At 38.3% G+C, this 15,967-nt stretch overlaps 1 protein-coding gene across 4 annotated transcripts in view; it reads left to right on the forward strand.

The window, feature by feature from the left end:
- Positions 1 to 4,598: 4,598 nt before the first annotated feature.
- LOC128640941 (microtubule-associated serine/threonine-protein kinase 2) overlaps positions 4,599 to 15,967 on the forward strand; it is a 538,333-nt gene continuing 526,964 nt past the window's right edge. For all 4 annotated transcript variants that reach the window (XM_053693406.1, XM_053693407.1, XM_053693409.1 and 1 more), the window contains exon 1: positions 4,599 to 4,812. In XM_053693406.1, the coding sequence (XP_053549381.1) occupies positions 4,720 to 4,812 (93 nt within the window). In that variant the 5' untranslated portion in view covers positions 4,599 to 4,719. The remainder of the gene's footprint in view (positions 4,813 to 15,967) is intronic.

Below are 15,967 nucleotides of genomic sequence, written 5' to 3' on the forward strand. Positions count from 1 at the left end.
ATGATTTCCTCCTTACGTAGATTAATCACTTGTCCTAATATTTTAGAACGCCAGTATGACACCTTACCCCAAAAGTTATTCGCCTTTGGGAATTCCCAAATACAATGTTACAAGTTAGCCTGAGACAGTCTACATTGAGTACATTCAAAAGAATGAACCCTATTCCACTTCCCTAGGTCTTCTGGGGTTATATAAACTCAATTAATTTAATATGAGACTCACGCCACATTAACAGAGGTGTTGCCACCCAAGCCCTAACAATGCTTTTTGTAATTGTTGTTTCATCAATTGAGGGGATATCTGAACACCATTTTTCTTTTAGGTAATTCAAAGAGGATTCTCCCCCTTTAAGGAGCATCAGGTTATACCATCCTGATATTGCTGTTTTTCCATTTTGAAAGATATTTATTCCCGCATACAATCCCTCCCAATTTTTAGAGAAGGCGTTGAGATCAAGGGGCCTATCTATCAAGCTTCGTACGGAGCTTGATGCCCCTTGTTTCTGGCGAGCCTAGCTAGTTACATTAACTAGCTAAAATAAATACAAAAGTACCTGTAAAATAAAACCTAACCTAAGTTACAATAACACCTAACACTTCACTATAATTAAATTAACTAAGTTAAATACAATTAAATAAATTACATTAAATTAGCTAAAGTACAAAAAACAACACTAAATTACAGAAAATAATAAAGAAATTACAGAGATTTAAACTAATTACACCTAATCTGATAGCCCTATTAAAATAAAAAGAAGCCCCCCCCCAAAAAAAACCCTAGCCTAAACTAAACTACCAATAGCCCTTAAAAGGGCCTTTTGCGGGGCATTGCCCCAAAGTAATCAGTTCTTTTACCTGTAAAAAAAAAATACAAACAACCCACCCAACAGTAAAACCCACCACCCACACAACCAACCCCCCAAATAAAATACTATCTAAAAAAAAACTAAGCTCCCCATTGCCCTGAAAAGGGCATTTGGATGGGCATTGCCCTTAAAAGGGCAGTTAGCTTTTTTGCCGCCCAAACCCTAATCTAAAAAATAAAACCCTGTATACCAGGGCCCTTTTAGCTAGGCTGAATCATTCCACCCAAGCTCAGGTGTGCTCATGACAGTGTAATGGAGTTGTGAATATTAAGCTAGGGAGTCTCATTATATTATGAAGAGTAAAAGCAGGAATGATTCAGCCCTCTGTGGCAAAAGGACTGTAGTGTTAGGACCAGTCTATATTGGGGCACCTTGTAAGGGGTGACTGGCTAAGCAAAATATGGCCATATGGTGTGACTAAGATCCCAAATTTATTTAAAAAGAATAGTTGTCTCTTGATGTTGTTTGCCGGCATTTTTTTGCAGCAGTTCAAAAAATATGTTGTGCTTTTGAAAATGGATGTGCGCTGATACCTTTTTGTTTGTGTATATATATATATATATATTATATATATATATATATATATATATATATATATATATATATATATATATATATAAAACACGGAAGGGGACTGCACTCTCAGACTGGACTGGCACTTTCAGAAAGCTTTGCTGTCTCCAGAGTCACAGGCAGTTAACCCCAGACAAGTCTGGTACAAGGCCCACAGGGAAAATTACAAAATAAATTAATACAACACACAGAGAAAGTCCAGCACTCGCTTACAAGCTCTCAGCTAGGATTAAAAGCAAAACTGTAAGAGTTAGTTACTGCATCTGGCCAAATGGGACGAGCCCAGGTACCACGTCAAGGTCTCTTCCAAAACCTGTGTCCCTAATACAGCCATACAAATGCCAGCTCTCAATCAAGCAAACTGGGAACAAGTCAGGGTTCACAGACTTATGTAATCACCCTAGACATATACAAAACACGGAATGGGACTGCACTCTCAGACTGGACTGGGTACACATCCCACGATCCTGCAACATGCTCAGCCCTTGGTGCTAATATCACACTCTCAGGAAGCTGTGCTGTCTCCAGATTCACAGGCAGTTAACCCCAGACAAGTCTGGGTGCAAGGCCCATAGGGAAAATTACAAAATAAATTAATACAACACACAGATAAAGTCCAGCACTCACTTACAAGCTCTCAGCTAAGATTAAAAGCAAAACTGGAAGAGTTAGTTATATATATATATATATATATATATATATATATATATATATATATATATATATATATATATATATACATACACACAGAGAGAAGCACACTCACAGGAACGAACAACTGGCTCAATACTATTGTTAGCCTGTTCTATGGCGATATACCACCTGACCGCCTATTACGGTCAGTCCAGCGCCGAAAAACCAGGCAATTCATTTTCTGAACAAGGAACACAGCAACCCCAGACGATCGTTTCGGCCTTCATTGGGCCTCGCCAGTGAGGTGTAGCCATATTCCTCTAAGCACACTGAGCAAGGAGTCCACGTCTGGTTTCCCCTTTTTCCCATAGGAAGAGTAAATACACACAGAGAGAAGCACACTCACAGGAACGAACAACTGGGTCAGTACTATTGTTAGCCTGTTCTATGGCGATTTACCACCTGGCTGCAACTTCTTTTAGCCCAGTAATGCTTTTCACAGAGAACTTTTTTGTAGTATATCAGTCTGATCCCGCCTATTACGGTTAGTCCAGCACCGAAATACCAGGCAATTCCTCTCTGAACAAGGAACATAGCAACCCCAGACGATCGTTTCGGCCTTCATTGGGCCTCGTCAGTGAGGTGTAGCCATATTCCTCTAAGCATACTGAGCAAGGAGTCCATGTCTGGTTTCCCCTTTTTCCCATAGGGAGAGTAAATACACACAGAGAGAAGCACACTCACAGGAACGAACAACTGGCTCAATACTATTGTTAGCCTGTTCTATGGCGATATATATATATATATATATATATAGCCTGTTCTATGTATATATAAATATATATATATACATATACACATACATGTCTGTACCTTTTTAAAAAAAATCATGTTAGTGGTCCACGGAATTCAAAATTGTGAGATTAGTGGTCCCTGAGGTCCAAAAGGTTGGTGACCCCTGCCCTATAGCATGCTGATCATGTCACCTACACTGGAGCCCTATAGCATGATGATCATGTGACCTACTCTGGAGCACTATAGCATGCTGATCATGTGACCTACACTGGAGCCCTATACACCGGGCCCTAAAGCATGCTGATCATGTGACCTACACCAGGGTTCTATAGCATGCTGATCATGTGACCTACATTGGAGCCCTATACATGCGGATCATGTGATCTACACTGGGTCCTATCGCATGCTGATTATGTGACCTACACTGGGGCCCTAAAGCATGCTGATCATGTGACCTACACTGGAGCCCTATAGCATGATGATCATGTGACCTACTCTGGAGCCCTATAGCATGCTGATCATGTCACCTACACTGGAGCCCTATAGCATGATGATCATGTCACCTACACTGGAGCCCTATAGCATGATGATCATGTGACCTACTCTGGAGCCCTATAGCATGCTGATCATGTGACCTACACTGGAGCCCTATACACCGGGCCCTAAAGCATGCTGATCATGTGACCTACACCAGGGTTCTATAGCATGCTGATCATGTGACCTACATTGGAGCCCTATACATGCGGATCATGTGATCTACACTGGGGTCCTATCGCATGCTGATTATGTGACCTACACTGGGGCCCTAAAGCATGCTGATCATGTGACCTACACCGGGGCCCTAAACAGCATACTGATTATGTTATCTACACCAGGCCCGGTGAAGATAAATAATCACTGATGGGCAGGTTTGTGAAACTGTATAGTCAACTGGGAGCCGCTGTCACTAAAACATTAAAGGGACATTAAACATTAAATAAATGCTTTATAGAATGATGCATTAAATGAAAAGATTTGTCTAAAAAAAAACATGTAGATGCATTTTTTTAAAGTGTTATTAGTTGTTTAAATAGTGACAAATTAAGTGTAGAGTTGTAGTGTCTATAAAACAATCAGGAGCTGCCATGTTGTAACTTAGGTTACCTTTATTGCTGTGGCCAATTAGGGGCAGTTATAAATAGGTCACTAGAGTGTGCAGCCAATGGCTGTGTGGAATATAACAGTGTTCTGCACTTCCATTTCTAACAGGAACTGAAAAGCTCACAATTTCAGAATGGAATTACAGGAAAAGGGGACAAAATAAATAATAAAAATATATTGCAGCGATTTTTATATATATATAAGATTTATCATTTTATATTACCCATCTCAAAGTGTTTAATTTCCCTTTAAAAACAAGCCAACCATAGAGGAGTGATAGAAGAGGCCAATTAGAGATCATTATTGTAAGAAGTAGGTGGAGTAATAATGACCGACCCCTATACCCCGCCCATTTACTGCCCTTGTGGCCAAAGGTTGCCGCCCACAACATCTATCCCGCCCATTTATTTTAGTTAATCACTGAATGGCACCGCCCACTGCCGCCCTTCCTCTGTCATTACCCTCTCTTTACCCACCCTAGGTAACGCCCAATGCCTCTGTTTACGACCATTTCCTTCCCTTGCATCAAGTCCCCGCCCCTTTCACACACAGGCTCCAGAAAGTAGCTGTGGCCCCGCCCCGTGTTCTGTCTGACAGCAGATCTGAATGTAGTTCCAGCCAGCTGAAGGCGGATGGATCGCTACAGCGCAGTGCGGTAACAGACATGGTGCCGGTGTGTGTGCGGGAGCTCGGTTGACAGCCCGCGGGAAGTAATGCGAGGAGCACGGGACAGGCAGTGCAGCATGGATCCGGCCGTGCGGAGGAGGACACTAGGAGCGGAGGATAGGCCGGGCGGCCGGGATCAGGTCAGTGATCGGGGAACGCGCACTAAACCCAGGAGCTGGCACTCTACTTGTGAGCGCGCACTTTATTGCGTGCGCACTTCCAGACCCGAATATATATACTGTATATGTATGTATGTATGTATGTGTGTATATATATATATATATATATATATATATATATATATATATATATATACACACACATGTACCCCTTACATATATTATTTACAAAGTATCACACACACTGTACCTCTCACATACATATATATTATATACACAGTGTCACACACATATGTACCTCTCACATACATATATATTATATACACAGTGTCACACACATATGTACCTCTCACATACATATATATTATATACACAGTGTCACACACATATGTACCTCTCACATACATATATATTATATACACAGTGTCACACACATATGTACCTCTCACATACATATATATTATATACACAGTGTCACACACATATGTACCTCTCACATACATATATATTATATACACAGTGTCACACACATATGTACCTCTCACATACATATATATTATATACACAGTGTCACACACATCTGTACCTCTCACATACATATATATTATATACACAGTGTCACACACATATGTACCTCTCACATACATATATATTATATACACAGTGTCACACACATATGTACCCCTCACATACATATATTATATACACAGTGTCACACACATATGTACCTCTCACATACATATATATTATATACACAGTGTCACACATATGTACCTCTCACATACATATATATTATATACACAGTGTCACACATATGTACCTCTCACATACATATATATTATATACACAGTGTCACACATATGTACCTCTCATACATATATATTATATACAGTGTCACACACATGTACCTCACATATTTATTATATACACAGTGTCGCACATATGTACCTCACATACATATATATCTTTTACAGTGTCACACATATGTACCCTTCACATACATATATATTATATACACAGTGTCACACACATATGTACCTCTCACATACATATATATTATATACACAGTGTCACACACATATGTACCTCTCACATACATATATATTATATACACAGTGTCACACACATATGTACCCCTCACATACATATATTATATACACAGTGTCACACACATATGTACCCCTCACATACATATATTATATACACAGTGTCACACACATATGTACCCCTCACATACATATATTATATACACAGTGTCACACACATATGTACCCCTCACATACATATATTATATACACAGTGTCACATACATATATATTATATACACAGTGTCACACATATGTACCTCTCACATACATATATATTATATACACAGTGTCACACATATGTACCTCTCACATACATATATATTATATACACAGTGTCACACATATGTACCTCTCATACATATATATTATATACAGTGTCACACACATGTACCTCACATATTTATTATATACACAGTGTCGCACATATGTACCTCACATACATATATCTTTTACAGTGTCACACATATGTACCCTTCACATACATATATATTATACACACAGTGGAACACATGTGTACCCCTCACATACATATATATTGTATACACAATGTCACACATAAGTACCTTACATACATGCAGATATATTATATACACAGTGTCACACACATATGTACCTCTCACATACATATATATTATATACAGTGTAACACATATGTACCCCTCACATACATATATATTATATACAGTGTAACACATATGTACCCCTCACATACATATATATTATATACACAGTGTAACACATATGTACCCCTTACATACATATATATTATATACACAATGTCACACATGTACCTTACATACATATATATTATATACAGCGTCGCACATAAGTACCTCACATACATATATTATATACACAGTGTCACACATGTACCCCCCCACATACATATATATTATATACAGTGTCACACATAAGAACCATATATATATATATATACACACCCTCACACTCTATCTCACAAAAGTGAGTACACCCCTCACATTTTTGTAAATATTTTATTATATCTTTTCATGTGACAACACTGAAGAAATGACACTTTGTTGCAATGTAAAGTAGTGAGTGTACAGCCTGTATAACAGTGTAAATTTGCTGTCCCCTCAAAATAACTCGACACACAGCCATTATTGTCTAAATCGTTGGCAACAAAAGTGAGTGCGCCCCTAAGTGGAAATGTCCAAATTGCGCCCAATTAGCAATTTTCCCTCCCAGGTGTCATGTGACTCGTTAGTGTTACAAGGTCTCAGGTGTGAATGGGGAGCAGGTGTGATAAATTTGGCGTTGTCGCTCTCACACTCTCTCATACTCTCTCATACTGGTCACTGGAAGTTCAACATGGCACCTCATGGCAAAGAACTCTCTGGGGATCTGAAAAAAAATAATTGTTGCTCTACATAAAGATGGCCTAGGCTATAAGAAGATTGCCAAGAGCCTGAAACTGTGCTGCAGCACGGTGGGCAAGACCACACAGCATTTTCACAGGACAGGTTCCTCTAAGAACAGAACTCGCCATGGTTGACCAAAGATGTTGAGTGCACGTGCTCAGCATCATATCCAGAGGTTGACTTTGGGGAATAGACGTATGAGTGCTGCCAGCATTGCTGCCGAGGTTGAAGGCGTGGGGGGTAAGCCTGTCAGTGCTCAGACCCTACGCCCTGCACTGCATCAAATTGGTCTGCATGGCTGTCGTGCCAGAAGGAAGCCTCTTCTAAAGATTATGCACAAGAAAGCCTGCAAGCAGTTTGCTAAAGACAAGCAGACTAAGGACATGGATTACTGGAACTATGACCTGTGGTACGATGAGACCAAGATAAAACTTATTTGGTTCAGATGGTGTCAAGCGTGTGTGGCGGCAACCAGGTGAGGAGTACAAAGATAAGTGTTTTGCCTACTGTCAGACATGGTGGTGGGAGTCTCATGGTCTGGGCCTGTATGAGTGCTGCCGGCACTGGGGAGCTACAGTTCATTGAAGGAACCATGAATGCCAATGTGTACTGTTACATACTGAAGCAGAGCATGATCCCCTCCCTTTGGAGACTGGGCCGCAGGGCAGTATTCCAACATAATGACCCCAAACACACCTCCAAGAAGACCACTCACTGCCTTGGTAAAGAAGCTGAGGGTAAAGGTGATGGACTGGCCAAGCATGTCTAAAGACCTAAACCCTATTGAGCATCTATGGGGCATCCTCAAACTTAAGGTGGGGCAGCGCAAGGTCTCTAACATCCACCAGCTCCGTGATGTCATGGAGGAGTGGAAGAGGACTTCAGTGGCAACCTGTGAAACTCCGGTGAACTCCATGCCCAAGAGGGTTAAGGCAGTGCTGGAAAATAATGGCCACACAAAATATTGACACTTTGGCCCCAATTTGGACATTTCCCTTTAGGGGTGTACTCACTTTTGTTGCCAACGGTTTAGACATTAATGGCTGTGTGTTGAGTTATTTTGAGGGGACAGCAAATTTACACTGTTATACAGGCTGTACACTCACTACTTTACATTGTAGCAAAGTGTCATTTCTTCAGTGTTGTCACATGAAAAGATATAATAAAATATTTACAAAAATGTGAGGGGTGTACTCACTTTTGTGATATACTGTATGTACCCCTCACATGCGTGTATATTATGTACACAGTGTCACACACATATGTACCCCTCACATGCGTGTATATTATGTACACGGTGTCACACATATGTACCCCTCACATGCATATATATTATGTACACAGTGTCACACATGTACCCCACACATACATATATATTATATACAGTGTCACACACACATGTACCTTACATACATATATATTATATACACAGTGTCGCACATATGTACCTCACATACATATATATTATATACACAGTGTCGCACATATGTACCCCTCACATACATATATATTATATACACAGTGTCACACATATGTACCCCTCACATACATATATATTATATACACAGTCGCACATATGTACCTCACATACATATATATTATATACAGTGTCACACATATGTACCCCTCACATACATATATATTATATAGTTATACAGTCTCACACATATGTACCCCTCACATGCATATATTATATACACAGTGTCACACACATGTACCTCACATACATATATACCTTACATATATATATATATATATATATATATATATTATACACTGTGTCGCACAGAAGTACCTCACATAAATATATATTATGTACCCCTCTTTTTTTTTATTTTTTGTTCTATGGTATCCTTTGTTGAAAAACATACCTAGGTAGGCTTATTGGAGCTCAGAAGTGGGCACTTGTTTAGCGCTATTTGGCAGTAACAAGGTATAACATTACTCTTTAACAAAGGATGACTCAAGAACAAAGCACGTTTGGAAATATAAGTAAACTGAAAAGTTGTTTAAAATTCCTGCCCTATGAATGATAAACGTTTTTTTTTTTTTCCCTTTTAAAATTAATTTTAAACATGCTGATGGGCAGAGCGCTATTTGTAGTAGAGTATATGGGAGCGGTATCGGCCAGAAACTTACCGATATGGAGCAAATCAAAAGCTCTGTGTACTTCAGGGAAACTATGTAGTTGTAAGTGACACAAATCATATATAGCACATATAAGCTGCGCATAGCATCTAATAATAGATAGCACTGATAACAGAGTCCAAGCCCAGGTGTTCCTGCGAGCTCAGTTACCAACTACCATACCATCAATGGCAGGTCTGTAGATGGACTTGCATAAACAAACATATATGATTTGTGATATGGCATAGTTTACCTGAAGTACGCAGAGCTAAATTGCTTTTGATTTGCTCATAGGGGTCAGCAATACTTAAAATCAATCTGCTTGCTAATTTCTGTCACAAATAGAAAATTATTTGTTGCATTCTGATACATTTGCAGAAAACATTTCACTAAAGCTGCTATATTTGACGATTTTTTAATTTTAAATATTTTATTTTTCCCCTTTCATGGGCATAGAAATAAACATAAGAAATTGATAGTTCAAGCACATCAATTAAATGTCCACAACAACAACAAACCTTGAGTAGAAAGCAATGCAGTATAGGAGATTAGTATCAATATTCTCTAGCATTGGATAAAATGCTGATCATTTGTTGGCGCTGTTACACATGTATAAAACTGCCCATAAGTGCCACAATAAAGAAACTTATAGTCAACTCCTCAGTACCAGGGAAGATATTTGCAATCCAGTAAATATGAGCATATTAAAAATTAAGCAAATAAATCTAGCACTGATATTCCAGCATGTCCTTTCTTTCCCTGTCAAGTGGCAGTGTGTGTGTATATATATATATATATATATATATATATATATATATATATATATATATATATATATATATATATATATATATATATATATATGTATATATGTGTGTGTGTGTATATTTGTATATATGTGTGTGTGTATATTTGTATATATGTGTATGTATGTATATATGTGTGTGTATATATGTGTATATATATATATATTATTACTTTTAACCCTTATCTGTAAAGTGTACCAAGGGATCGTGTTTTTAGTGAAGTGGCAGCAATATATGAAAAAAACAGAAGCCATTTAACAGGAGAACATGCTGAAATGTTATGCTTTCTGCACTATGTTTTTCTACTTAACTGGGAGTCTAGCTTTGCAGTAGTGACTTAAATTTAATTTTATATCAGAGTGCAGTTTAAATGGGATTTATGCCATTTTTCTATGTTTTGGGAAGCCATTTAATAAGTTAATTTTCAAGAACTTTATTTTCCCAGTTGTTTACTTTTAATGTTTAAAATTTTAATAAGCATGTTCAGTTTATACCAGATTTGTGTAGAAATTGTGTTGAAAGGCGGTCAGTAATTGATATCAGCCCATAAAACGACGATATCGGTCTATCCATGCATCATATATCTTATCTATATAATATTATACGTTTTGGTTTTCCCTTTATCAGCTTGTTGCTTCCTGTTCACTGTGTTCTTGTTTTATGACTGCTGTACAATTATTACATTACCTTTGTTTCCCAGACTATCCCTTTGGTGTCCTACTGTGTGTGATCAATGTTTGCAGAAGTAAATTGTCCCATAATGGTTCAGGGACAAATAGGTAGCATGTCTTTGGTCTCAGGACTCGGATTTAGGGTGTCAGAACGTTCGTCGTTCTGAAGTTTCAGTATTCTGTAAGTGGGTTATGGGTGTCCTGAGAGGTATTACAGGAAACCCCTGAGACATTCTGCAAAGCCACTGTCCGTGTTGTCCCCAACTCCAGTCCATATGGCACTGGGCTTGCCATCTCAGTGCAGCTGGCACCTATGAGGCTTTTGCGGTGCTTCAGTAAAGAATAGGGTGCATATAGCATATGTTGGTACGACTGGCACAGCACACCCTAATATCGCACAGTGTAACAACTCATCTAATTACTACATTAATTTAGGCATTTTGTCTTTTATATTATACATTGTGATGTATGTATTAGGTAGCAAGAGCAAGTGCAGCACATGTGTCATTATACACTGGAGGCCAGGGAAGGATTGGCAATATTAGAGGACCACTAAACACACAACAGATCACAAGCAATAAATGCATAATAAAGACACAATGCAAAAGCACTTAGTTTGAATTTCAAATGAATAGTAGATTTTTATTTTTTTATTTTTTTTTCTGACAAATGTCAGTTACATTTTCCTTCCTGATGCATCATGTGACAGCCATCAGCCAATCACAAAATGCGTACACGTATATGCTTAGTAGCAGCTGGTGCCTGAGAAAGTGTGTGCATATAACTGGTTAATGGCCGTCACACAATACAATCTCAAAATGCATACATATATATGCTCAAAGTGTGTATATAACTCATGTGACAGCCATCAGCCAATCGCATAATGCATACACGCATATTCTCAGTAGTAGCTGGTGCCTCAGAAAGTTTGCATATAACTGTATGAGACAGTTATCAAGCCAATCACATAATGCATATATGTATATGCTCAGTAGGAGCTGGTGCTTCAGAATGTGTACATATACAAATATTGTGCACATTTAGATAGTGTAAGTGAATTGGAATGTTTATGTGCTTTATCTACATCATGAAACTTGACTGTCCCTTTAATCGCTGCTGCTGAAAACTTTTCAAGGTTAAAACAGTAAATAAATCTTGGATATGATGAATATAAAGTAAAGGTTTCTCTAATAATATACAGATGCCGTTATATGACTTTTAATGTTTATAGTTTTAGTTTGTGTAAAATAACCACCTTTATCTTATCTCTGCTGAGGTCAATCAGAGAGAGTTATAAATGAGCTGATAAAGTAGCCATCTCACAGATTTTAATGTCCTTTTATATTATTTGTAAAAGTTTAAAACATTAGTAGGTATTTTTTATCTTATCTCCTTTTTAACTGTAGGTAATTAGTAAGTAAACACTGTGCAGATTAACATATCAGCAGAGTCTGAATGTTATTCGAGTAAATAAACACCTAGTTTACTGCTGTTATTTATAAGTGGGCAAACTTCACACTGCACTTTCCTCATTTGGAAGAACCAATTCGGTCACTAGTCTGCTGAAGAGAGGGCTTACCACTGTCATTATGTTCACAAACCCCTCTTGTTTTGGCATCAGCAGAAATGATAAGATAACAAACCACCCCCTACCCTTAATAGTGCTCAATTGAGAATCCTATCCCAATCTCTTGATTATAATGAGCTGTGTTTACTGGGAATTTCTGTCACACTGAGCTGGAATGTGCAGCCTCCAACAAACTTTATATATCTCCAACATTCATAGCTACAGATGATGTAGTAGTAAAGATGCTATCTGTGTGTGTAAGAGGAAAAGACTTTTGGTTAAATGATAATCTGTATAGTTAATTTAACTAACTGAACAAAAGCTCAGTGACTGAGTATCCTGTGACTACTTGCAGCTATGTAGATGGTATGCAGTCTGTGGCTTGCTGACCAAGGCCTGCCCCCCCCCGCGGCTGACTGCACACGCCGACCGAGGCTTGCCCCCCGCGGCTGACTGCGCATGCCAACCGAGGCTTGCCCCCCGCGGTTGACTGTCTGGGCTAGCTCCTAAATGTTTTGACATATTTGTCAAACACTGATATATGATATGATTTATATATACATATATTTACATTGAGATATATATATATATATATATATATATAAAATTAGCACATCTAGACAAGATTCCCCGCTTGCGTTTTCTCAGAAATACCTCATACAATGTTACCAATGCACAAGAGAATTCTGGGTAAGATATGCAAATTCTCATTTTTTTTTTTTTGGCTTCAAAATACTGTTTTAACACAGCGATCCTTTTAACAGTATTATTGCAGCAAACCAGAAATCACTCACCAAAATTAGTAGCTTTACCAATGCAGCAACCAGAAATCTATCTCCTACTGATGAGTTCTAAAAAGAACGAAACAGGCCGTCTAGTGAGTGATTTCTGGTTTGCTGAAATAATCCTGTTAAAAGGATCGCTGTGTTAAAACGGTATTTTGAAGCAAAAAAACTGAGAATTTGCATATCTTACCCAGAATTCTCTTGTGCATTGGTAACATTGTATATGAGGTATTTGTGGGAAAAAGCAAGCGGGGAATCTTGCATAGATGTGCTAATTTCCTATGCAAATATTTACATTGATTTAATTTTGAGACATGGAGAATTTTAATTTAAGTTTTTTATCCCCCCCCCATAATTTTAATGAATTTTTTATTCCTACAAACTCTATAAAGACTTGCTGGCTAGCAGATTTTGAACATATTAAATAAGTTTTACACTGATGGATCTAAACAGTGAGTTTAGATGTTGGTAGTGTCTGATAGAGAGCCAGCTTTGTTGCCTGGCAGAGCAAGGTTACGTTTTTGTCTAACAAGATCTGACATAAACAGGGGCATATCCATGACAAGTGGATGTGTTTATACATATCTGGTACTTTTTTATGACTGCAAATAGCAGGGATAGCACAAGCGGTCATTGTTATGTTGCTGTACTGTGAACTCACCGACCAGCTGCACTATATGACATGTTATGTTCACTTTATCGTGTCTTTGCTGCTGTGCGGATTGACAGTTACGTCAGCACCACACTTTCATTAGTACGTGTGGCTGACAGTGACATTATTAATGTTTGCTTTACATTTCATTCCTTCCCCCAGTGTTTGCTCTTTGTCGTCCTTACCGTGTTGTGGCATATTCACCTGCTGCGTACAATAACTGTCCCCATGTATCACAAACTTACACTGTCAGCTTCTGAAAATGAAGTAGCTGATTCTTTTTTTTTTTTTTTTTTTAAGTGAACTGTAGTAAATCTGTAAATGTTACTTGGTTAAAATAAACCGTGTGAACAAATGGCATAAAGTAATCGTTACCTGTATGTTGGCTAGCATGATCACGGTCCTGCTAGACGTCTAGAAGATTAACGTGTATTTTAGCCAGCGGCCTGCTGCATTGTATCTCTGTGTTTTGTGTCCCAGAGGAGCTTATTAGACGGATCCAGCTGTACCCAGAGAGCAAATTGTTGTCTTGCTAATCACAGCTTCTCAACCCACAAATAAAAAATAAATATGTCCCTTGTAAGACTGCGATGCCGTCAGGTTGCTCAGATAGATTAGTGTTGGTAAGCCATTTATTTTGATCAGTTATGGCTGAGCTGTAATGTAAGTTTGTTCTAAACCAAATTTACAAATCTTGTTTTGTTTTAACTTCAAATTCCAAGAGAATTCGGCAAAATGTGGTAAATTGACATAATAGAAATTGTTCAGAAAATTGGTTCTGTAGTTTATCTGAAAAGGCCGATTTGTAGATGTAGCAGCATCCAGACATTTCCCTTAGACTCATTTTTACTGGTAAAACCACTGCATGTATTGGCTAAGATTTGGCACAGATATGAGGTGCCCACTGGTGCCATTTATGGAGAGGAAGCTTTTACTAGACAAGTTGTCAGCTTGTTCTGTGCATATCGGTGGCAGAATGACACTGTCAGAGCACACAGGTACTCTCTGGGCAAACTGAAGTGTATATATAGCAGCTTGTTGTAAAATTGCTTCAGATACCCTTTAGAACCTTGGCCGCCTCGTTTTGCCATGATGCATTTTCTGCCATTGCCTGCATATGAGATTTAGGCACAGATACTACTCAGTGGTTTGACATATATTGAGCACAAGGGCCCTATGGCACCTGTAAACTAGAGGTGCAGATCTACAGCACTGCTCTCCTCTGGTTTGTAGGGACACAAAAATACACAACAAATGTGATGTACTCTGTATCTGATACCTAAATCTCCTTTCTACCCCCCTTATTACCTCACTCCTTACCCTGCACAGTAAATAAGTCCTTACCTTGTTTTTGCTCCTCCCACAGCGCATCATGATGCTCAGTTGCTTTCAGAACTTGTAAACCATTCTGATGTATCTCCTAAAACTTATGTTAAGAATCTAGATCCCTGCGCTGTAAACACTTTCATGTGTGTTAATAACTCCCTGTAGACCTGCAGAATTTGTTAATCTATTTGTTTGACATTTTGTTTATTAACAGAAAAAAATAACAAATCTAACATTTCTTCATTTATTCCTTTTATTCTATCTAATAGAGCAGTGATTTGCAACCTTTTTTTTTTTTTTGCCGTGGCACACTTTTTTACATTAAAAAAAAAAAAATGAATGTCAATGTCATGGTTGTAAATGATGCCTGATGAGCCTGTCACATACCTCCCAATATTTAAAAATTTGAAAGAGGGACACCCCCGCACTGTTGTCAGTCTGCCACGGCACACCTGAGGATCTCTCACGGCACACTGGTTTGCCACGGCACACTGGTTGAAAAACACTGTAATAGAGAACGTATTTCTAAATATATTATGGTGCATTTGTAAAATGAATAACTAATTTTTTTTTTCCATTTCTTCTTATAGCACCTATGTAGGTATTGTCACCAGCTCTGTGTCCTTGTCATTTTATTACCTTGTCCCTGTCTCGTCCTGTGTAATGTATTATCATTTATTTTTATAGTGCTGCTAAATTCTGTAGTGCTCAGTAATTTTAACAGTCTTGTGAGTTGCCAAGCAAAATAGACTGAGACCCCTTATGTAGTCGC

Source organism: Bombina bombina, chromosome 10 (assembly GCF_027579735.1).
Source record: "Bombina bombina isolate aBomBom1 chromosome 10, aBomBom1.pri, whole genome shotgun sequence".
Lineage (NCBI taxonomy): Eukaryota > Metazoa > Chordata > Amphibia > Anura > Bombinatoridae > Bombina > Bombina bombina.